This window comes from Spinacia oleracea, chromosome 3 (assembly GCF_020520425.1).
Source record: "Spinacia oleracea cultivar Varoflay chromosome 3, BTI_SOV_V1, whole genome shotgun sequence".
Lineage (NCBI taxonomy): Eukaryota > Viridiplantae > Streptophyta > Magnoliopsida > Caryophyllales > Amaranthaceae > Spinacia > Spinacia oleracea.
Genome location: NC_079489.1, coordinates 154,866,140 through 154,891,045, shown reverse-complemented (window position 1 = coordinate 154,891,045; position 24,906 = coordinate 154,866,140). Strand labels below are relative to the sequence as shown.

General features: G+C 33.9%; 2 protein-coding genes and 1 long non-coding RNA gene across 6 annotated transcripts; 1 reads left to right on the top strand and 2 right to left on the bottom strand.

Moving 5' to 3' along the window:
• Nucleotides 1-879: 879 nt before the first annotated feature.
• LOC110804545 (phosphatidylinositol/phosphatidylcholine transfer protein SFH12) lies at nt 880-9,703 on the bottom strand. Of its 4 annotated transcripts, none has more exons than XM_056840983.1 (13): nt 9,525-9,698; nt 9,076-9,213; nt 8,089-8,338; nt 7,022-7,121; nt 5,814-6,080; nt 5,159-5,236; nt 4,625-4,776; nt 4,073-4,172; nt 3,867-3,974; nt 3,683-3,745; nt 3,339-3,453; nt 1,832-2,217; nt 880-1,277 (listed from the first exon to the last, which is right to left on the bottom strand). In XM_056840983.1, exons 2-13 carry the CDS (start codon nt 9,101-9,103, stop codon nt 1,191-1,193), a joined length of 1,734 nt encoding a protein of 577 aa, XP_056696961.1. In that variant the 5' UTR covers nt 9,104-9,213; nt 9,525-9,698; the 3' UTR covers nt 880-1,190. The 4 variants fall into 4 exon arrangements, with proteins under 4 accessions (XP_056696961.1, XP_056696959.1, XP_056696960.1 ...); XM_056840981.1 differs by having other exon boundaries at nt 3,683-3,751; nt 9,525-9,697; XM_056840982.1 differs by lacking the exon at nt 9,525-9,698 and adding an exon at nt 9,409-9,503 and having other exon boundaries at nt 3,683-3,751.
• Nucleotides 4,765-8,477, top strand: LOC130470584 (uncharacterized). The gene is made up of 2 exons (XR_008931285.1): nt 4,765-7,695; nt 7,822-8,477. It is a non-coding gene; the product is annotated as an uncharacterized lncRNA (long non-coding RNA).
• A 2,763-nt stretch (nt 9,704-12,466) lies between the features above and the next one.
• Nucleotides 12,467-15,358, bottom strand: LOC110804540 (AAA-ATPase At3g50940). The gene is made up of 2 exons (XM_022010142.2): nt 13,827-15,358; nt 12,467-13,086 (listed from the first exon to the last, which is right to left on the bottom strand). The coding sequence occupies exons 1-2, from the start codon at nt 14,940-14,942 to the stop codon at nt 12,595-12,597; spliced, it is 1,608 nt and encodes a 535-aa protein (XP_021865834.2). The 5' UTR covers nt 14,943-15,358; the 3' UTR covers nt 12,467-12,594.
• Nucleotides 15,359-24,906: the final 9,548 nt, after the last annotated feature.

Genomic DNA, 24,906 nt, shown 5'->3' with positions numbered 1-24,906 from the left:
CAACTATCTACTCAACTGAACTTGATGCAATCCTCGAAGAGATTTTTTCTATTTGTTCTTCCTTTGATCATGTAATTTGGTCTCATGTTAAAAGAGATGGTAATTTTGTGGCTCACCATCTTGCTAGATTAGTGCCGTTCGGTGTTGAACAAGTTTGGGAGAACCATTGTCCGTGTGAGGTCTCCCCATATGTTTTGATGGACGCTTTGTCCTCTAATTAATAGATGCACTAATCTTTTCCCTCAAAAAAAAAAAATTAAATAATATATCTAAAATCCTATATCTCACCACCCTATTAAACAAATAATGTCAGAAGTACTCCCCACCCCACCCCTCTAAAATGACATGGTCCCCACGTGTTTTACTTATTAAAATATCTACCCCAACCATGACTTGTTTTATTACTTTATTTCATTCAATTCTTTTTCTTAATACCCGTGCGGCGGCCGTGCCCGACCAAGTGTATCCCTTAATAAATACGGAGGGAGTAGCAAACAACGGAAATAACAATTGAAAAAAAAAGTTGATGGTTGAAAAAAGAGATGGCACATGTCATCTAATCATCTATTCTGTTGCTTTTTATAGATTAGGTAGATTTGCTAATAGAATCAGTGAACAACTAATGAAGTTTGCTAATTTCCCAACATGGAGAAATTATTATTTGTGCTCTGAATGTATGACACGAGAACACATCTAAGGTGCACCCGGGTATACCAATGTACCATACTTCTCTTACATTTTTCCTTTTTACGTATATATCATGTGAAGAGAAAATGTGAGAACGACCATGTATGGACATAAAAAAACTATTCGCTGCACGGTGAACCCGGAAGCGCCTAATAAACTTTGACATTGAAAAGCCATAGTGAGGTAAATAGGTAATCAGAATGGTTTTCTGGTAGATTATCAAATTCACAATGTATTTTTCATGTGCAAGATATACACAGCCAAAATCTCTCACTAGTAGTAGCAAAAGTACAAAGGAAATCAAACAAAACAGTCCAAGGGCTCCTATTATACTGGACAATCTTTTTACAATAATTTTTTTTTTCTGAGAGTTGATTTTTTTTTTGTGATTTTTTTTTTACGGGAGGGCTATACGCCTATACTATTAACAATCTTCAAGGCATTGGGGGGGTGTTTGGAGCACAAATCACATATCACAAAACACCAGCCTTCTAGCATCTTCTTCACCAGGCAAACATCTTCTTCTTCTTCTTTTTCTTCTCCATGAATGCTAAGAGTTCCTCTTGCTTTGACAATGCATCTTCCAGAGCCTAAAAATGTACAAAGTAAAACAAAACACGTTTGTTAACCACTGATAAGTAGACCTGATCAAACTGCGGGTCAGGCCAGGTTTGGGCTGGGCCGGGCCACGTCTTAAATTTTCTGCCAATTAGGTCGGGCTAGGACAAACTTCGGGCCAAAAAATTATGTCCAAAATCCGCTATTCAGGTCTGGCCAAATTTATAACTAAAATTGCAATTTTGAGTTGTCCAAAACCCACCCAAAAAATCAAAAAATTCAGATCGGGCCCGAGAAAACAGGCCTAAAACTTATTCCCAAAACCCGCTATTGTCAGCCCGGCTCATGATTATCAGGTCTACTAATAAGGAGTCAAAGCCGTACGTACAAGGTGCAACGTGCATTCTCTCACATTTTCTCTTGACGTGTGAGGAGAAGATGTGAGATAGAGAGACCACCAATGGGCATAAAAATTTCCTTAGGTGCACGGTGCACTCAGTTCCACCTAATCATTTCTTCAGAGTCCAGGAAGATGTTCATGATTAACAAACAGTTATGCTTCAGAAGAACTAAAAAAAATTCTTACCTTCTTAGTAGCTGAAAGCTCATGCTCAAGGGCATCAACTCGATTAGAAGCAACCTGTAGCATCTCCTCTTTCTCAGTAATAACATCAGGTTTGACAGCCATTTCCATGAGTTTCTCTTCCATGGCTGCCATACGTTTTATGACGGTCATGAACTCAACGTTGGAGATTCCTGGAGCAACTATTTCATGCCCCTGAGCTTTGGCCATCGAGTCAAAACAGTACATGGGAGGGCCGTAGATATTAGCATCAGTCATCTTCTTTGGCATTGTACGAGTCAGTCTCACCATTGTGACTATACCCATTATAAAAGCCATTAAACCAGCTACTATCTGGTTGCTGATTCCTTCTGGTGGCTTGAAACCACTGTTTATTGTGTAGCAGTCAGCTGTTTTTAGATGCAGAAAAGGGTATTTTAGACACTTTAACTCATAAGAATTAACATGAATAAACCTTGATAGTATATATATACAATCCTTGTTCATTAATGATGAATAATCCAAGATGCACTCTTTAAAAAACCATGGAATACAGGAGTAGCCAGTGAAATAGTTGGCATTGTAGGCGAGTATTTAATAGATCCGGTTTCTTTAATTGATGCGATTCAGTTTAGTTCAGCTTAAAAGAACAGGGTCTTATAGGGGTAACCATAGGGTAAGACTAAGAGAATCACTTTGCATATAAGGCCAGTAAAAATTTATGTGTGTTTCTACTATCTGATTGCTGATTCCTTCTGGTGGCTTGAAACCACTGTTTATTGTGTAGCAGTCAGCTGTTTTTGGGTGCAGAAAAGGGTATTTTAGACACTTCTACTCATAAGAACAAACATGGAAAAAGCTTCACATATATATACAATCCTTGTTCATGAACGATGAATAATCCAAGATGCACTATTTAAAAAAACCATGGAATACAGGAGTAGCCAGTGAAATAGTTGCCATTGTAGGCAAGTATTTAATAAATCCAGCTTCTTTAATTGATTCAATTCAGTTTAGTTCACTTCAGCTTAAAAGAACAAGGTAACTCATAAGAATAAACATGAAAAAACCTTGTTCATGAATGATGAATCCAAGATGCACTATGTAAGAAACCATGGAATACAGGAGTAGCTAGCGAAATAGTTGGCATTATAGGCGAGCATCTAATAGATCTAGTATCTTTAATAGATTCGGTTCAGTTCAGTTCAGTTCAACTCAAAAGAACAGGGTCATACAGGGGTAACCACTAGGTAAGGCCAAGAGAAATCACTTTGCATATAAGGCCATTAAAAATGTATGTGTGTTTCTACTAGTTTAAAACTTTTAAAGTATAAGAAAAAAGATGTCAATCCTCCAAGTTCATATGGTAGCACTTTTCTATTTTTATCTCTACATTTATAATAAACCTGATATCTCTTCTCTCAGCAATAAACACACACTAGCTTACAGTTCTGCGCTTGGTATTACATAATTTACATGTCTCCAAGAAATCTATAGTTATGTGCTAAGACATAATATGTATATCACGTACCTTTGACTATGGCATAGTTGTTGTTGTTGACCATCTTATGCCAAGAATCATCAACAGGTTTAGGTTTAGTAACTACAGCCACTAAACTGTTAGGGCTCACAAGCTTGTTATTATCCTGCCATGTTCATTACAAAATAAAACTATTAAGCATTCTGTGATAATTTGTAACACCATTACCATTTACCAAAACTTTTTGTGTGACTTTACAGAAACTATTGTATGTTTAGTTTCCTCATGGGAACAGGTAAATACTTTTTGGTTGAATTTCAGGAAAAAAAAAAAGTTTACTTTAGTTCAGTTCAGTTCAGTTCAGTAAAATTCAACTGAAATAAACTGGACCTTACTTCTTCTCTAATGGGAGCAAGTTGTAGATGCTCGTTATTGGTATTTACAGCCTCTGCATCATTCTGCACCTATCACGCAACATCCACAAGTAGTTAGGTACTTAGGTCATTCCTGATTGAACTGGGAATTTCACAATGAACACAACATCAACATATGACATTGGCTTGACAACTAAACTCAGACCTTCTTGGATGCCACATGGCCTACATCCTCGGTTATTGTCTTCTCATCACACCGATGGTGGTTGTGGTTTCCAAGTTGCTTACATGATGCTCCGCCATTTTGTACCTTCTGCAGATCAAAAGGATTAAGCCGGCTTAGCGCAATTTCTTTATGTCGTAGTAGCAGCACCATTCAAAATTGACAGGAAAAAGAAGAAGAAAAAAGACCTTCAATATTTCAGGGTCCTTCCAGGGTCCTTTGTCAGAACGCAGACAACCTCCTTCGTCCGCGCAAGTACAGGTACCTCCTAAGAACTCTGGCAGCTCACTATAAATGTTATCCAAGAACCGTGTTAGGAGAGATAGAAGACAGTCTTAGGATAATCCTTAAGGCTCCGTTTGGTAAGGCGTAAAACGTTTTCATGGAAAAAGATATTCCCCTTTTCAATCTTTTATCTTGTTTGGTTTGACAAGAGATGGAAAACAATTTTCCATAACTCCCTCAAAATCGGAAAAACCTTTTCCATTTGAAATGGAGGGAAACCACTCTTCCACCTTTCCTCCTTACCTCCCTCCCCCTTCTTCCCCTCAATGTTCACCAATTTCTTTCATTTTCTTTCCAGGAACCAAAACAAAGGAAAACTAGTTTGAAATTGTGCTATCCCTTGATAAATATTTTACACGAAAAATCATTTTACACTGAAAACGTTTTACATCAAGCCAAATAGAGCCAGATCGAAGCCTCTTGATAATAATAATAATAATAAAAAAGAGACTTACTTAGCCTCTATTATTTCAAGTAACTTGCTCTGGTACTTGTTACCAAGAACTGTTATTTTTGCTGTGGTCTTTGGGTCAAGAAAACCTTTGACACTGTTCCACAGAAGTCTAAATCCAGAACCAGCATTTATGATGAACATACGGTTTAGGGTCTGCAAAAGAATTACAAATTTCCTCAAACATTAAGACTAGAGTTCATATCAGAAGAAATTTTGAGTTACTACATCCGTTTCAAAATGATTTTTACAATAATGTTTTTTGTACTTTGCTTTATACTATTTTGGACATGAAAATTTGCTATTTTACCCCTAACATTTACAACTTTACAATCACTTTGTTTTACTTCATTCCATTTTCTCTTACACCACACACTTCTTTACCCATCTACCATATTTTTCTACCATACTTTATCATATCCACCTACATTTTTACACACTTTTCTTACTATGTCTTAATATTTGTGTAAATAGTAACCGTAAAGATCATTTTAAAACAGATGTAGTAATTTACTAAAAGGCATGATATATGTTGTACCTCTGGATAATTGTCACCGTCAACTTTCTGAAGGCGGCCAATCAACTCCCTTGCAGCTTTGTTGAATTGTTTCAGTCCCTATGATAATGATTCAAAGCTGAACTAAATCACACAAGTTCTTCATGATTTTAAGAATATAACTAAACCCAGGGATGTTTATCGGTCTAAATTTGGATCCGATTGAAGATCGAAAATTTTGATAATTAAAGATCCGAGATCGAACTGGTTATGCTTGGACCGGATCCTAATCAGACAAGGGAATCGATCCAAAATCCGGACCAGATCAGTTTGGACCGGTTGTAGACCTATATATATATTTTTTATTTTATTTTTTCTACAACTAATCGGTTGAGGCTTGTTTTTGGAAACTAAAATAAAATCTCGCAATACAATAAAAATTAACTTTTTAAATAGTTTATATTATACTTTTTTAAGGAAAATCGGTCCGATCCAAAAACCTGGTTTAAAAGACTTTTGGACCAGACCGGACCGAAGACCCGAAATTTATATTTCTCGACCCGGTGACCGGACCGATTGTCTCCGTTCCGGTCCATTTCTCCGGTCCGAACCGGTTTTTGCACACCCCTTGTCTGAACTAAGGTGACAGTCTGAAATTTAAACCTAAGTGCAAAATAAAATAAAATCAACTACATACCACTCCAGAAACATCTAATATGGTTGTACTTTGATCAATATGCTTCTTAGCAGTAATTGAACATGCTGGAAACTTAACAGCAAAAGTCCTCTCAAACTCCATAACATGATATTTGATATATCTGTCTATGGTTGTGGCTTGCATCAGTTTTGTAGCATCTACTTTGCCAAGAAGCTCTATGTAAACAGGTCGACCATCCTTATCTATTCCATGATGTCCTTGAGGATAATGCTCCAAAACTTCATTGATTTCTTTGAAATCAAATTCCTTTAAAAGCCAACAATAAACAAATTAAGGACTAATTATGTTTTAACAAATGGTTTCGTAATGGTGTCAGAAACGAAATACTTCTTCCGTTTCAAAAAAATTGCAACACTTTTAATTTTGCCACTATTATATATTGATTTTGACCATATATTTTTACTAGTTTGTTAAAAGAAAATATTTTCAAGTAAAATGTCGTTAACTTGATTTAATTATATACTACCTTCATTTTATTATTTGCACAAATACTCCCTCCGTATTTATTTAAGAGATACACTTGGCCGTGCACGCGTATTAAGAAAAAGAATTGAATGAAATAAAGTAATAAAACAAGTGGGGTTAAATAGATATTTTAATAAGAAAAACTAGTGGGGACCATGTCATCTTAGGGAGTGGGGGGTGGGGATGGGGTGTAGATATATTATTTAATTAGATGGTGGGGTTGATAAGTTACTAAAAATGGCAAGTGTATCTCTTAAATAAATACGGCCGGAAAAGGCAAGTGTATCTCTTAAATAAATACAGAGGGAGTATTAGACAAAAGTAGAAAAGTTGGTTGAATATAATAAAATATGGATAAAGTAAAAGAAAATGTGTAGAAAGGCGGGTGGGTGGGTATAAAAAAAAATTAAGTATGAGAAAGTGAGTGAAGAATTGTAAATATTGTGAGGTAAGAAGGGTAAGGTAGTAAATTTTCATGTCATAGAATAAAACAAAGTGTAAAAAAAACATTATAAAACGGGATTAAAACGGAAAGTGTAAAGATCATTTTGAAACAGAGGGAGTACTTTCATAACATTAATTTTAAGAATTTTTAGAAAGAGATAATTATGGTCAAAGTTATATCTGGGTAAACGTGATAGTTAAAGTGTAGCATTTTTTTTTTGAAACAGAGGAAGTATGTTACATTTTTCACCAGTCAATAAAATTATATGTATGCACACCTCCATGATAGTGTCAGCACCAAATTCCATCCTCCAGTGCAGCATATCCCCCCACATTTGTTTTGCTTTCTCAAGATCGAATTTTCGTGCCCTTAAAAATCTGTGTAACAATTTAACATCATGCTCATAATTAAGGTGGTTCAACTGAGTTTAAAGTTGTTAATTATATCCAAATTCATATTAGGATTTGTACTTAACTACTTATACTAGCACCAAGGGTTAAACATGCGCTGCTAGGCAGAAAGAAGCACATACAAACGCAATAGTACATCCTGCTTTAAAATGATATTTAGCTCAAAAAAACGGTATTATAAGGTTCTTAACATACTACATTATGAAGTGAAAGGAAATTATTTACAGTACTCAAGCAGCTAATCAAGGTACCGTACTAAACCATCACCTATCACATGTTAGACAGCCAACTATATATGCAGGTGTACGCTTGAGCCAGAGTGGTTATGAAATGATACTTTGTAATTAAGGTATTAAGGTATTCTAATGACTTTAAAGTTGTTATTTACATCCAAGTTCATATCAGGATTTGTACTTAGCTACTTATACTAGCACCACTGCACCAAGGGTAAACATGCCCCGCTACGCAGAAAGAAGCACATATTGCAATAGTACTTTGTAATATAAGAAGAAGGTCCCTAATAAACCAGCACCTATAACAGGTTAGCCAACCCAACTATACAGGTATACGCTTGAGTCAGGGTGGTTATGAAATGATACTTTGTAATTAAGGTATTAAGGTATTCAACTGAGTTTAAAGTTGTTAACTACATCCAAATTCATATCAGGATTTGTACTTGGCTACTCACCATTGCACCAAGGGTAAACATGCCATGCTACGCAGAAAGAAGCACAAATTGCAATAGTACTTCAAAATATAAGAGGAAGATCCCTACTAAACCTGCATCTATCACAGGTTAACCAGCTCAACTATACAGCCATACAGGTCTACGCTTGAGTCAAGGTGGTTATGAAATGATACTTTGTAACATCCAATGCCATATAGCTAGCATAATACAATGGTTGTTGAAGAGGAAAGAACAAAAAATGTATACCTGAGCATCACATGATAATCATCAAATTTAGAAGGCAAGAGTTCTTCCAATATAAGGGCTTGGCGAAGAGATTCAACAGCTTGAGCCTCCTCAAAATCATGAATATCTACAAAATCGACAGACATGACCTTACTGCTCCTCCTCCTCCTTGAAAATGAGCTCTTAAACTTGCTCGAAGCATTCATCGCCTTCTTCTTGAAAGTCCCCACGGCGTTCTTCTTGTCATCATCCATGTTGTCCATCTCAACCACTTCATTTCATAAACACATACATAAGAAAAGACTTGAATTTGCAATGCATTCATTCATTCCAACCTTAATTAGGGCTTGCATTATTGCTTAGTTTAAATGGTCACCAGTTCAATTCAATTCAATTCACCAAGTTCTTCATTATCTTCAAGTGAACAATGCATATATTAACTATGTTACTGGACTCTTCATTTGACCTTAAATATCGGTATCGGACTCTAAACACTCGGGCATGGATATGAATGCATTTAGACTTCATCTTGCATCAAAATCATGCAATTTCTTCACAAAATAGCCGTATCAGACACTTGGACACATACCCATGTTCAATATGGGCATCAGAGTCCAGGTAACATCATGATTAGCTTGCATAATTTACTTAAAATTTTCCATGACAATTATTACATCCCATTGGTTAAGATATGGTAATTTAATCACACATTATTTGACGGATGTCAACTAGTTAAGTTAGTTAAAGTTATGCAAAAGTACCCTTAACATAAGATCGAATTGTGTCTACATTATTTCCCCTTTGTGGCTCTCTCGCAATTGACAATAACAAGAAATTAAGCAAACCTAAAATAAGATTGTGGAAGATCACAACAACAAAATAATTCAAGATTTATGCAGTTGACCCCATCCTTTTGAGATTAAATCATTTGGTAATGGTGTTGTATTGAGCAAAACCTAATTAATTACGATATTAAACTCATAAAAATTAAAATAAAAGAAAAATTACCTCGATCAATAGCTAGAACATCAGCCATGGTACTAATTAAGAAGGTGAATGATCCAGGAGGAAACAGTAGTTGAGGAGGATAATCCAAAATGAGCTAAGAAATTATGGGTAGAAGATTAAGAAACCCCTACAAATTTCCTGTAATATAAACAAAATATAAATAATTAATAATAACTCTCATGATTAATGAATTATGCTCTTCATTATAAATCACATTATACATCTAATCTCCCAACATGAATTTAATTAATCAACTAATTAATTAATTTTGTAAATTTAGTGAATTACAAAACAAAAATTAAATAAATAAAGAATGGATGAATGAATTATTACTAGCTAAATGTACAAAAAAATTGAGAATCAAACTCATTTTTTAGGGAAAATGATAGGAAAGAACATGGAGATTTGGGAGTTCAATGATAGGGAAAGAGGAGAGAGAAAGTAATTACCTTTGTCATAAGAAAAAAAAATTAATTTTACGAAAATTGGAAGAGAAATGAAAGAGAAGAGTTAAAAAAAATGTCCCAAAATTGTGGTAGAGAAAAGTTTGACGGGATAATTGCTGCTCCTCTCCTCTTCTTCTAATCACCTGTCCATGGTTACAGGTATTATTAAAAACAGAGTTTTAGAGAGAGAAATTTGTGCAATTTTTTTGGGAGATTTGCTCAACTACCAATATATTACCGCGGGAAACATAACTAACTTATTGTAGCGCCAAACTAGTGCTTCTTTTTCGTATTTCTACAAGTTGAACTTAGTGATTTTAAATAAGGGATGTCAAATCGGGTTATCGGTCGATATGGGTTGAGTATAATCGATTTGGATATTATTGGATAACCTTTTGTGTCCGGTTATTTGGCTCATGCGGATTGAATATGTGGTATCCGGGTCACTTAGACTTTTGTCTGATGTGAATCGAATCGAATCGAATCAGTTAATGTTAGCAAATAAGCAATTAGAACAGCTTATCTGGATGTTATGAATTACGATCTGAACGATTGTCACGCCGTGGCCGAACCACTACTCTAAAAAACACTTCCGCGCTACCCCGATGCAATGGAACGTTTACGGTTGTCCTCCAGGGTTAACACGACACCAAGGATTGTGTGCACTCACAAGCCTCAGCCATAAAAACAAAGTCTGCTAACTGTTACAGGAAAGATTCCGTAACAAGAACTTAATCAAACCGCCCGCACACAAAACCCACCCCACGTCCGCGCATCGCATTTCCCAAGATCCCAAGGCCCGCCGACCGACGCGTGTGTGTTATGTATCCACCCATACCGCTTTCACACTTTCTCAAACAAGTATTACTCTGATGCCCCAAATATAAAAAATAAAAAAAGTTGATATTTTATCTATGTAGGACTTTTCCCCTTTTCACTTTCCCACTCTTTTCAACAAGAACTTCCATTGGTTAACACCCTACTTTTAATTAGCTTAACTGTTGGAACTCCACTTTAATTGGGCTGTAAGGGATGTTTGTGAGTTTGTTAACTTGTTAACTCAAATACTCAATATGCACGAGGGTACTTTCTATACGGGGTTCATTGTTGGGCCTAGATTTATTTTTGGACTTCTTACATTGTTATACCGATTGATCCGGTTAATTATGGGTAAGGTTCGTATTGAGATGATATCCAAAAGTTCGTATTGCCAGGAGTTAATAAAAAATTATGACCCATGGCTATACCAAAAGTTCGTATAGCCATGAGTTAATATTCCCTCCGTATTTTTTTAAGAGATACACTTGTATTTTCCGGCCGTATTTTTTTAAGAGATACACTTGTCATTTTTGGTAACTTATCAACCCCACCACCTAATTAAATAATATATCTACTATACTTTATGACCCACCATCCAATTAAAAAATAATTTTACAACTACAGCCACCCCAACCCCCACCTCCACTTGTTCAAAAGGACATTTTTGGGTCTTCACTTTATTGGGCTGAGTTGGGCCGGGCTATGCTAGGCTAGGCTGTATAATGGATATATTTTTTTTGGTGTTAGCACCCAGTTCACCCATAGGGTTAATTCGGATTTAGGGCGAGTTTTGGGATGATAGACTTCAGCCCCTTTCCAATTGTATACTACGTCTGTATTTTAAATAGAGACATTTTTTAAACGGCTGAATTTCAAAAAGAGATACAATTTCCTTTTTGACATATTTTGGTCTTACTTCCCATTATATTAATATTTCTCTATTTCTTGTGATCCCCAGACTTACTCACATTAATTTTTTTACTATAATAAATAATTTACCCATTACTTCACTTTCATCTTATTTTAATATATTCAACTAACTCTGTTAAAACTATATGTTGATCAAAGTGTATTTCTTTTTAAGATACGGAGGGAATAAATAGATATTTTGACTAGCTTTAGATTTGTTTTGTGAGCTCAAACAGTCAGCATGGGTCCAGGATTGGGTCCAATGCATGTTTGAGATTTTAACTAGTTGTGAAAGAATATCATATCACGATACGTGGTCAAATATTGGGTCATGGATGGGTCAAGTTGATTTTTGGAATTGACACCTATCTGTAATTCTGCATGTTGACAGATAATTCTGGCGTCGGTTTGGTTGATTTTTTGAATTGACACTTATCTAGATGTTATGTTGAGAAGTTGAAAATAAATTGCCCTGTCGTGGAATACCATTTTTGTCATTTAAAAAGACGATATTTTTTACTAAGTGATTGTCTTTTAGGATTAGCATGGTTCGAAATTTGCATCAACAACTCCGTCTCTCTTTGTTTTTTTACGTTTGGTATAATACATGTGTTATAACGAAATAATGTGTATTGAGAATCCTCCAATTTTTATATTTAAATCAGGCAAATTGCGTTAATTTATAATGTCTTTACTTTAATCAAAATTCTGAAATTAAAAAAATGAGAAAAATTTAATGTGTAAATGAAAAAGTGGGAGAGATTAAATGACCCAATGAATTTAATTGGTTAAAATAATCATTGGGCATAAATTTTAATAAGATATTAAAACATTTATCTGATAATATTAAAAGAAAAATGTAAAAAACATTTTGAAACAACCAAAAAAAAAAAAAGGTAAATAATAAAAGAAACAGAGGGAGTAATTGACAAATTCCTAATAAACTAGGTAGTGATTGAGAATTTTCTAAGTTTTAGTTTGTACAGAAAGATTTACAAAGGGAAATGCGACAAATAGTATATACAAGATTCGATCTTAGGTTTCGGTACCACCACTTGAAGAGATTTACCAACTAAACTAGCTGGCAGCCTAACACTCACGGCATAATTTAATTTAATAAGTTAAATTGCTTTGATTCACCATCACAATTCATGATGTATAAGAATACACTTCAAATTGCACAAAACAATTCATCATCATAACAAAAAGTAACAGGGTGATCAAAAACATAATACTACGCCTTTATTTCGTGAAATCAAAAATCGAAACTAACACAAATGAGAACATTTTTTCAAGTTTTCAGATAAAACATTAGTTACTAATCAATCTAGCTAATCAACATTAATTAGTCACTAGAAAATTCATCTGAATAATCATGTACAACACCATTGGTATAATTACCAAGACCATTCCCATTGTGATTCCCATTCATCTTCCCATTACTCAAATTTGGAAAGTTAATCATCTTCATCTTTTGTGTTTGCTCCAATTGATGTTCTCTAAGCATTTTAACAAGACTAGAAAGCGCGATATCAGGATCATCACTCCTTATTAGTTCCTCTGCAACTTGAGCTGGGCTCACTTTCGTATCTTCAATCAATTGTTCAATCTCTCTAAACAGGTGATGTTCACCTGAAATATTGAGGTAGTTTAATGCAAGGATTCTGAAACCAGGCATTGTTAAATAAGACATGTTTATATGCATATCCATTCTTCCTGGTCTTAATAATGCAGGATCAAGCTTTTCTTTGTGGTTTGTTGTGAACACGAATATTCTTTCATCACCACAACTAGACCATAGACCGTCTATGAAGTTCAGCAAACCTGACAGTGATATCTGCATTTTTATGATCACAATCCATTAGTTTAAAACAATGGCAATATATTGAGATTTTTTTTTAATTTCTAACACTAGATTGGGAAACGCTTTGTTTGGTACTCCCTCCGTGTCTAAATGTTCTGTCTGATTTGGCTGTTTTTGACTCGTAAAAAGATTCAATACAGGAAGAACAAAAAGAGACGGGAGGAGTAGCAGGGCTGAAAGGACAATAAAAGAAAGGAAAAGAAATAATAAATTAGACCTGATTTGATCCCCTCAAAAAAAAAAAAAAAAAATTAGACAGAATTTGATAGGAAATGAAAGGAAAGCATCTTTAATAAATTTCCCCTTTCCTTCCTCCCACTTCCCAAAAGTACGTGGGGGAATTTGGGAGGAACGACAAAAGTAAAAGTTGTTTAGTAGATGAAAGAACTGGTAAAAAAAATATCCTGTGTCAGTTTTTAATTTAATTTTTTTTTCCTTCCAAATTCCTCCACTTTTTGGGAGGAAATGATAGTGAAAATTTATTAATGATGTTTTCTTTCCATTTACCTTAATTTTCCATCAATTTCCATTTAACTTTTGGAACCAAACATGGAAAACCATATTTTTCTTTTCATTTCACTTATTTTCCTTTTACTTCCTTTCTACCAAAGAAAAGTCTTACTAATGTTGTACGGAGTACCAAACAAAACGTTAAAAAAATTAAAAAAAAAACTGACAATAAAAATCTGAAAACTAGTTGCAGATTCACTAACCTGTGACTGCGACTGGGAAACCATATCATAATCACTCCCATTCCCATATCTAATATCCTTCACTTCAGCAACAGGATGATGCATTTGTCGATCTGCTAACCCCCAGCTACAGTCAATATCTTCAATCACAAGAATTGACTTATTCGATGTTGAAAGAAGTAATCTTCTCAAAACCAAATCATTAATCACAGAAGAAAGCTGCAAATCATATATATCAAATTTGATATGATTCGCCATTGCTGCAATCAAGCTAGATTTCCCTGTACCAGGTGGACCGTACAACAAGTACCCTCTTTTCCAAGCTCTACCAACTTTCCTGTAAAACTCTCTTCTCCCTAAAAACCTATCCAAATCATCAACTACCGCCTTTTTCATATCCGGTTCCATGGCTAATGCATCGAATGTGAAAGGATGTTTGAATTTGACAGATCTCCAGCTACCAGTTTTACCACCCCCACAATCAAGTGTGAAGAGCTTCAAGTCTTTCTTAAGCTCTTCCATTTCGTCGTAGAACTTGATTATGTGTGGTAGATAAGAGTCGAAGACTCTATCTTTGTGTTCTAAATCGAATGAGAGTTCGAAATAGTAGTTGTTTCCTACACGAGATTTGTTCATTGCATTAACAACATCAGACTGATGATGAATACCGTTACTCTTGTTGTTAGTACTACTATGGTTTGCATTGTTGTTGCAAATGAAACTCCACTCTAATTGAATCCCTTCGAATTCCTCGAAAAACCTCTCCCCCTGAGCTAGCCTGAAGGATACGTGATCCTTTTTACTGGGTCTACTAACCTTGAGACGAGTTGAAGTGGACCTCAGCTTGCTAGCTAAGTAGCCCTCACAAGCGTTAAACAACTGGTTAAAGTAGTCGTAATCGCCGTCGTCGTATTGCTCGATTACTAATGTAAATTGTGTAGTTGAAGTGGTAGTTTTAGTAAACCATTCTTCTATTTTTTGGCTAATGTAGTCTCTTATAGGTTGTGGTATGAACTGATTGTAGAATTGTTGGATTAATGTAACTAAGGCTGTTAATGAGGCGTAGGCAGAAAATAATGATGATGCAGAAAATATTGACATTTTACCTAATGTTATTCCTCCTGTTATAGTATTCATGACTCTTTTTTATGGGGGGCTAAAAGAAGAAAAAAAAAGGAAAGCAAATCTTGTTCAAATATATAAAAATAACAACGACAACTCGATATAAATAACGTCCAGGTAGTAGGGTATGACTGTATGGGAAAACTTGGACGTAAACAAATTAAAGTAAATGATTTTTTTTTAATGATATGAATGTTAAGAAGTGAAATGACTCTAAAACAGCGCTAAAGTTAAAACTGTATTAATAATAGTGAACTAAAATTGAAGAAAAAGAAGGTAATGGAAGTTAAAATTAGGGGAAAAGAAAGAATAGAAAAACTTGCCTCTTCACTCTTTGAGAAGTATTATTGGCTTCACCACTTCACCACTATTGTATTTTGTATTGTTGAATGTTGATTGATGCCCTACACATTTTGGGGGCAGAGAGGGGAAGGGGAGTTGGAAAGAGGTATTTAAAGGCAAGAAGTTCGGTATGGGTCCGGTTTACTTTGGGCTAACTTTTTTATGCTAGCTTTTTGGACTTGAAATCGGACCATTAGAGAGGTGACAAGTGGCATGTGTTTTTAGATTTTGATTAACTTATTATGTAGAAGTGGGCTTTCTTTGTCCTACACAAAGATTCTCAAAATGAATGTGACAATACTTCAATATTGATTAATATATTATATGGCATATGCTCCATATAAACAATAGAAACGTAATAGTTTAATATGGTGACCAGATCAACGTGGCCTTTGTTACAAAATTAAAAATGGAAAGTTCATGTATTTGGAAGGCAGATGCCACGTCATGAATTCTTCTCTTCCTTAAGTTGACAACCGGTTTTTTTTTTTTTTTTTTTTTTTGATCTTGAGATTTCATGGCATCATGTGATACCAATATTATAGGTATGAAATCCATCCTTGTCTGAATTTAGATGCTCTCTTGACAGTGTGGAGAATCTAAAGTTGAAAGAGAGTCGATCTGATCACATCAAAGTTTGAGGGGATTCATTTTAAATCCAACGGATAGGATATAGGTTTTGAGTAGCACATCAATCTTATCTTTTTTCCATGTTGAAATATTACCCTTAACAACCTCCTTTACATGAGAGTCCATTTATTACTCTTGCAACATAGAAAAGTTGTCACTTTCTCGTCGGGCTTTTTCTGAGCTTTCAAAATGAGGTTAAACGACTCCTACTTGGGGCAATTTATCATATTGGCTTTTTATTACAAACAAATCTTCGAATCATATCATAAAATGAAAATTTTGTCAGGCTTATATATAAGCTCTCCTAAATGTTGGACTTGGCCCAATGGATTCTATCATGCTATCAGAGCAAGGTTCCTGCCGTCATTGTCAACACGACTCACAATCCCACTTGTAAAAAGAAGAGGGAGGGATGGCTAACATATTTCCTCTGTTTCAACTATTTTATTTCCTAGAATGAAATGTGCGGACGTCATTTGATCTCATGTCTTGAGTAACACTGTAACACACTCTCATACTTTACCAACTAATCTAGTTAACATCCAAACAATTTTGGTAGGATATGGTAACATAGGTCCTCTATCATTGTTGTATACGTAGCTACGAGGGGTGTTAGCGAGCCTAAACTGCTCGCAAACTACTCGATTCTCGGCTCGAATAGAGCTAAGTCAAATCCCGGGTTCCATTTAAGATCTTAACGAGCCAAGCCTAAGCTATTAATTTCACAGCTCGAAAGCTGGTTAACAAGTTCGAGTTCTTTTTAATACATATATTTTCTATAAACTTATTTTTTTGCAGATAATTAACTTTAGCATTTAATACATGCAAAATTTGATAAACATATTTATTAATTAAACATTTGATAGTCAAACGTCAAAAAATCCTATCGAGCCCCGAGCAAAAGCGAGCTCAGTTTTAATGTTTCGAGTTACCACCCAATTTATGAGTATTATGGAAAAGGCTACATGTACACCTAGTGTACAAGATTCTCTTGTACATCACCATTAATTAGTTGACACATCATCAAACCCACTGAAAAATGAGAATGAAAGACAATTAAGATGTCATTTCAACCAATAGAAAAATATGGTGTACAAAATATCTTGTACACTAGGTGTATACAGTAGGATCCAGAGTATTATTTCCAATTGGTTAAAATCCCAAATTTTTAGGAGCTCTTTTTGGTGTGACTAGATATATAATTCCCCTCATTGTTAAAATGAGTGAAGTTGCGTGGGCGTGGCTCATGCTACACCGTTCGATGGAGCATTCAAGCTCAGCTCACCATGTAGTAAAAAATTATCCACTACAAAAACAAAAATCAAAGTATAGTACGCCCAACTTATTGTTGCTTTATTATTTGTCCTTAAGAACTAATTAAAAGTTAAACCAACATTATTTTTATGTGATCCCCCATTCCCACTCATCAACCAATTTATTTATTAATACCATGGAAGTATTTTGACATATACAACAAGTAGGATCGAGCCTTTTTCACAACTTATAACCCAATAAAATTATTCTGAATTCTCTGACCGACAATTAACGTACGGAATATGATTTATGGGGTTCGCTAAATTAAGAACAACGGGCGTCCATTTAAGATGCATAAAATGTTTGTATTGGTACTTACTTGGCAGGATCGAGCCTTTTTAACAACAACCAATAAATTCTGAATTCTCCTACCGACAACTTATGTACGGAGTATGGGAGATTGGATAAATCAAGAACAACGAGCGTTCATTAAGGACTCAAATTAACAACTTGTATTGATACAAATTTAGTATGTTATGGCATGGGTACAAATTTATGTGTTATTGGTCTACCGACACATTACTAATCACTGACAATTAGACCTTTTGCTTCAATGGTACTGACAAAATCTATATTGGTACTGATCACTACCAATAACAAACTAATCAGTACAAATAAATTAAAGTTGTTCTTGTTCATTACTTCCTCACGACTATGCATGACTTTTTGAGTTTTTCTATAGATCGATGATGTTATTGCAATTTTAATTCTAAAAACAGAAGTTGTTGACTAAGGTTTTGCTTACCTCACCTTATTTTCAATTATTTCAAATTTAATACTCCGATATAAGATAAGAAAATATAAAGCCTCAATAAATAAATAATACAATACAAAACAAAGCATGAGCTTATGTTCAATAAGATACGGAGTAATATAAGACAAGATAAAATCTATGTGTTAGTTTAGATGAACAACACAAGAGGGGGGGTGAATTAGTGTTTGTAGATGTTGGATCTACTTTTTCGCGGAATTAAAAACATTAAGAGATTGCAAGAGAGATTTTAGCGTGGAAACCTCTCTACCCTAATAGAGAGGAAAAACCACGGCCCCGTAGGGACTTAAACCCTTTTACTAATTAGGAAAATCACAGTTCCCTAAACTCAACTCCCTTAGGAACAGTCCCTCAACCGTTCCTTCTCAATGATATCTCTAGAGATCTTCTCTCTCAACTCTTCAGCTCGACTCTAAGCTGATTCTCTCAATTACAAGGTTCACTCAAACCCCTTCCCAACTCTCAAGTATAAAAGATAGAATAACAAATAGAATCTGGAATTCTGCTGGAGCAGGAACTACGTATGTGGAACAGGAACTGACGGTACTGACGTGGGTTATAATGTAGATTTAACTTAAGCACGTAACACCACTAAGTCAGATAATTTTTCCTAGACTTATGAATGCAGTATATATAGTGATGCATGTTACCTATTAACCCTAGAAGATATATTTTATGTTTATCTTTTATTTAGGAATCCTAGACCTAATAGAACTCTATCATGATAGACTTTTATCCTAAGACTCTAACAAACATATGATCGAATAATAACTCTTTATGCAGTAGATATATTAATGAAAACTCTATCTAAACGACACTCCTTTCCTATCATGACTCTTAAATAAGATAAACATTATTTAACCATTAACTAATGCAATCCTAATTACTATCAAACACATAATCCTAACTATACTATAACTCCTTAGTACATGACTTAGTATTATTATGTTTAGACTTCTATTAGGACACAAACTCTAAGGTAACGTGATCTAAATATTATACTCATGCAATCCTATATACTACGTGCAGACTAGGACCAGTACCCTCGTCATTGACACTGTTCCACGTACGTTGTTCCACCAGCTCCGAACTTTCAGTTTCTAAAACAAATCTATTAAGCACACTAATGCTACTAGATTTTCTTCTCTTCTCTTTCTCTGTACTTGTACTCTTAATTCTCCTCGAGTCCAAGTTTCTCTTCTCTTGGATTCTCTAACTCTTGAATCCTCGTTCTTCATGTAAGTCTTTGGGTCTTATTCAAAGTCTTACCTACACACGTCATTTATCATTTATTTGCATGCATAATAAACCACGTTAGATATTGAGTCAAGTATGATAAATATGCATAAATCATATATTATAATATTTGCTTAACTAAAATACACATAGGATAATATGGAATATAATATACTAGTGGATAAATACTATTCCTATCCTAATATGAACTTAATATTTACGGCAAGTATTATGTGACTCAAACTCCTAAAATACATTGAATCTAGACAGTCCTATATTATGCATAATACTAATTATAAAAGCTTAAACTCTAAACATTTAATCTTTCCTAACATGCTTATGCAAACTAAAACTCTTAGACTCCTACATCGTCTACAATGCACCATAATATATGATAAATGAGACCAGCTATGATATGCATTCCTAGAAGACTCCTAATGCATATATAACTATATGAAGAGTCCTAATCACACACAACTATATGTACTTATGATAGGATATTATAAGAGACCTAAACTAATGCAAAGTCCTAAGTCTAATAAACAACTTATCCCAATATGAACTCTTAATTACACATGCATATAACGAACATATTAGGATGCAAATATGAAAGAACTATATGCACTCCTAAACTCTATTGATGCACGCATCCGTATCTCGTACAGGTGACTGGAAACAGGAACAGTCAGACAACTAGGAACTCTGTTAAACTGTTTCTGATCTCTTTCTTGTTGTTCCTGTTGGACCATATAAAGTATCATTTCGTTCCTCCTTTGTCACTTTACTTACCACATGAAGTTTACCAATGTAAATGCTAATTTACATATAAACAATATGTATAACGTAGCCATCTCCGCTCTCGTCAACAATAGCTTATCATTGCTCATGTCCCTTGTCTCTTGGTTTAATCATAGCTTGTTCTTCCTATGCACATCTTAGCACACATGTTAATTAGATAATCATCATTTGTTTATAATCATCAAAACCTCACTTACTCAACACTATGGTTATATTTATGATAAGACAAAGGGTAATAAGTTTTTAAAAAATAAGAGTTAATAAGATAGATTAAGATAAGATAAAATATAAAATAAGTGGAATTCAAGTGAATAACACACTAGCTAAATATGATTACCAATAGATAACATGAAGTAGTACACAAATGTATATCATAAGAAGATTTTGATTCCCGCAAAATGGGATGGGTGAGTTTGATGTGTCGTGGATCGGGAATGGTTGGCATGGGACCAATGACATAACATATGTCAGGGTGGGTCGGGCCGTGAGTTTTGGGGGAAAATAAACACAATACGTGTTGGGTAATTGTTATATGGGTGATGGCGGGTTGTGCGGGTCAAGTGTCCAGTGGGATTAGACGGTTTTTGGTACTGATGTAGGTCGGGTGTGTTAGGTGAGTTTGGGCAATTACTTTAGCCTAAAAAGTTGCAAAATTAGAATGAACTAATGTTGATTAATTTTGTGTTATAAATTACTATAATCATATAGAGTAGTTAACGTATATTTAATCACTAAAACTAGTGTGTGGTCCGGGTGTTGCCCCGGGTTTTGACTTTTATTCGGCTTTATTTGTTGTAAATATGTGTTCGTGTAGATGGTGTCGTCATAGAATTATGGGGTTACACACAAGATTAGCGCCCGATTAACAACCTTCTCAAGCTGAAACTCCATGTTCTATTACTCCAAGTGCATGTAATATGTTCTATAATTATTCAACCACTTACTCGTTATATATTACATTCTATTACCCATAGTTTTTTTTTTTTTTGGGCTTAATCTAGAAAAGTAATAACTGTACATTTATAAATTAAGTAATCATTCCCTTTTTTGCATTCACTTCTATTCAATTTGTTATTTATTGTAAAAAGAACATAAAATTTATATAGAAATATATAACATAAGTTGTAGTTGGTTAGCATGGTTGGATGTTGAACTTTTAACAAAGAGGTCTAGTGTTTGATCCTTACTACATGTTTTTTGGTTGCCAATGACATGTCATGATGTTGATTAGTGGTGACGTGGTGTAATAAGGTGAGGTATATGTGACACGTATACGTTCTTAAGAACGCCTTTTAATATATTATTATAGATTAAAATTTATTACGGAGTAGCATTTAAAACATACAACAAAGTTTAAATTAGATGGCTAGTCGGGTTGCTGATAAAACAGGTAGGCTGGGTTCGTGTTCTGAAGAGACTGTATTTCATGGGTTGGGGGTTGTATTGTCAAAACCTAAACCACGGCACATCAAAAAAATATCTAATGCTGGAATGGTTGTGCTTGTGCCATGAGTCGTAAGTGGGGTACGTCCACGTGACCCACTTCAAACAGTGTCATAGTGTATTGTGTCAGATCCGGCCCAGTGTCATAGTGTATTGTGTCAGATCCGGCCCACTAGACATTAATCTTCAAGAGTGGAATATATGTGGTGACCACTACCAAAGTTTTACTAGTATAAACATTTTAGGTCTTACTTTGTACCACCGCAGAGAGTGAGGTGTAGGCTGAGATTATGAGAATATTAAGGAGGTGAGGTTGTGGTTGGCTTTTTGGGCTTGGGAGAAATACATAGTTGATGCTTATTCAGTTGGGTATGTTTTGTTTTTGTACGGACGTCAATTGGGGGTTCGATTGTGAATCAAATATGTTATGTTTACTAGTAGGGATTAGGGGTGTGTAAATATATCCGATATATTTGATCCGATCCGAAAATTTGATGATCCGATCCGAAATTTCGGATATCAGATCCGATTTTAAGATTTCGGATATTTAGGATCGGATAACCGGAAAAAATTCGGATTTTCGGATCGGATTCGGATCAATATTTTTTTCATTTCGGATATCCGAAGTATTTCAATATTTAGAAAAAAACAATAGAAAAATCCGATAATTCGATCCAAATTTTCGGATATCAGATCCGACTTTACGGTTTCGTATATTTCGGATCGGATATCCGAAAATATAGTTTAAAACGTGATTATTAATTTAAAATTTTAAAATTCGGATAGTTTTCGGATTTTCGAATATCCGATCCGAAAAATCCGGATATCCGAAACTTTCAGATCGAATTTAGATCACATTTCCCCGATCCGAAAATTTCGGATATAAAGTTTAGGACTGTAGGGTATGCAGTTAGTTGTATTACCTTTGTTTCATATTCCGTAATATTTTTACTGTTACTATTTGTACACATATTAAGATAAAAAATGAGTGTGTAAAAGGTCGGTGAATATAATAAAATATGTATAAAGCATTAAAAGCAATAAAGAAATACGAGAGATAAGAAATAGGGAAGGAAGAGAAGCATGATCTGGTCATGTCCATGACCGAAACTAATACTGCGTACTTGGGAATAGAGTGTAGGGAGGACAATTGGAAATAATTAAGATTGTTTTTTATTTATTTATTTCTTTATTTTCGGTAGTAAACTTTTGGTCATCCATTTGGGGTTAGTGGTTATAATTGAGCATGAGAGTTGGTCATGAGTAAAATAATAAGAGAGAGATATATTATTTTATTTGATGACCAATTCTTTTTTGATCATTCTATTTTAAGGGAGTGTAAAAAGGTGGGCGTGCGTAAGAAAAATGAATAAAATAAAAGAAAGTGAGTGGAAAGTGATAAATGTCGTGGGATGATAGGAGTAATATAGTAAAGTTTTATGTCCAATAAAATAATAAATAAAGCACAATGTAGAATATTATGAAACAGACTAAAACGAAAAGTATAAAAATTACTTTGAAACGGACATAGTAGTAAATCTAATATTATATATATAAAGTAGGCATATTTGCTGAAATATTAGAGCGCCACCTAGGATTACTAATGGTTTCGGCCAATGAAAAATAAGATTTCTAATTTATTTTTGAATTAAAAAAATCGATTGCCATGTAGATAATTAATTAGGTGCCACGTAGATATTCTAATTAATCTAATATATATATATAAAGGAGGCATATTTGCTGAAATATTAGAGCGCCACCTAGGATTACAAATGGTTTCGGCCAATGAAAAATAAGATTTCTAATTTATTTTTGAATTAAAAAATCGATTGCCACGTAGATAATTAATTAGGTGCCACGTAGATATTTTAATTAATTAATTACTAATATATACAACTCCATCTAAAATCAAACTCTAATAATTAAAAAATAAAATGGTTTCGGCCAATGAAAAATAAGATTTCTAATTTATTTTTGAATTAAAAAAATCGATTGCCACGTAGATAATTAATCAGGTGCCACGTAGATATTTTAATTAATTAATTACTAATATATACAACTCCATCTAAAATCAAACTCTAATAATTAAAAAATAAAGTTAAAATAAAATTCATCCAAAATCAAACACTAATCTAAAATAAAATAAATATAATTCAATTTAAAATCAAACATTAATCCAATATTAGAGCGCCACGTAGGAATTCTAATGGTATCGGCCAATGAAAAATAACATTTTAAAATAAATTTTGAATTAAAAAATTCGAGTGCCACATAGATAAATAGTCAAGTGCCACGTAGGTATTTTTATTAATTAATTATTAATATTACGCATATATAATTTCATCCAAAAACAAACACTCTCATAATTAAAAAAAATCTAAAATGAAATTCAATGCAAAACAAAAAACTAATATAATATAATATATAAAATTGGTATATACATAGGAGTTTTATTTAAACATTTTAATAGAACCGTGCATCGCACGGGCAAAAATCTAGTTAATTACTAATATATACAACTCCATCAAAAATCAAACTTTCTAAAAATTAAAAAATAAATCTAAAATAAAATTCAATTTAAAATCAAACATTAATCCAATATTAGAGCGTCACGTAAGAAATCTAATGGTTTCAGCCAATGAAAAATAAGATATCAAAATTAATTTTGAATTAAAAAAGTCGAGTGCCACATAGATAAATAATTAAGTGTCATGTAGATATTTTTATTAATTAATTATTAATATTACGCATGTACAATTTCATCCAAAAACAAACACTCTTATAATTAAAAAATAAATCTAAAATAAAATTCAATGCAAAATAAAAAAAAATCTAATCTAATATATAAAATTGGTATATACATAGAAGTTCTATTTAAACATAACAATTTAATAAAATCCGTGCATCGCACGGGCTAAAATCTAGTATTAATAATTAATGGCAGACTTTAGAGTAAGTTGATAGTTGGGGTCTATAAACAAACGCAAAGAGTCAAATGCAAGTACAACTGCATATGAAATTGTATATACGAAGTATAATTTTTGTATTATACGAAGGAACTATTTTAATTTTCAAAATTATTAGGCTAATTAGTTTGGCCCTAGTTTGACCACGTTCAACAAAGGCTTTTTTCCAATAAAAGCCATGTCTAAGACTAAGAAGAGCCCGTTTAATTTTCACCCTAATTGATTACCTATTGGGTTAACATGTTCAATAACCAGACCACCCATGATCACGAGTTTCACGACGGATGGCATGGGTTGAAAGTTGATAAAAACAAAAAAAAAAAAACAAAAAAAAACAACAACAACAATTAACATTCAACTTAAATGGAAGATGACATTATGAGCAGACTTTAGTAATCAATTAATCACGCATGATTCGCTATATGAACTACTTTACCTAATTGATGTGCTATGTGACTACCTTTGAATTGACCCTGAC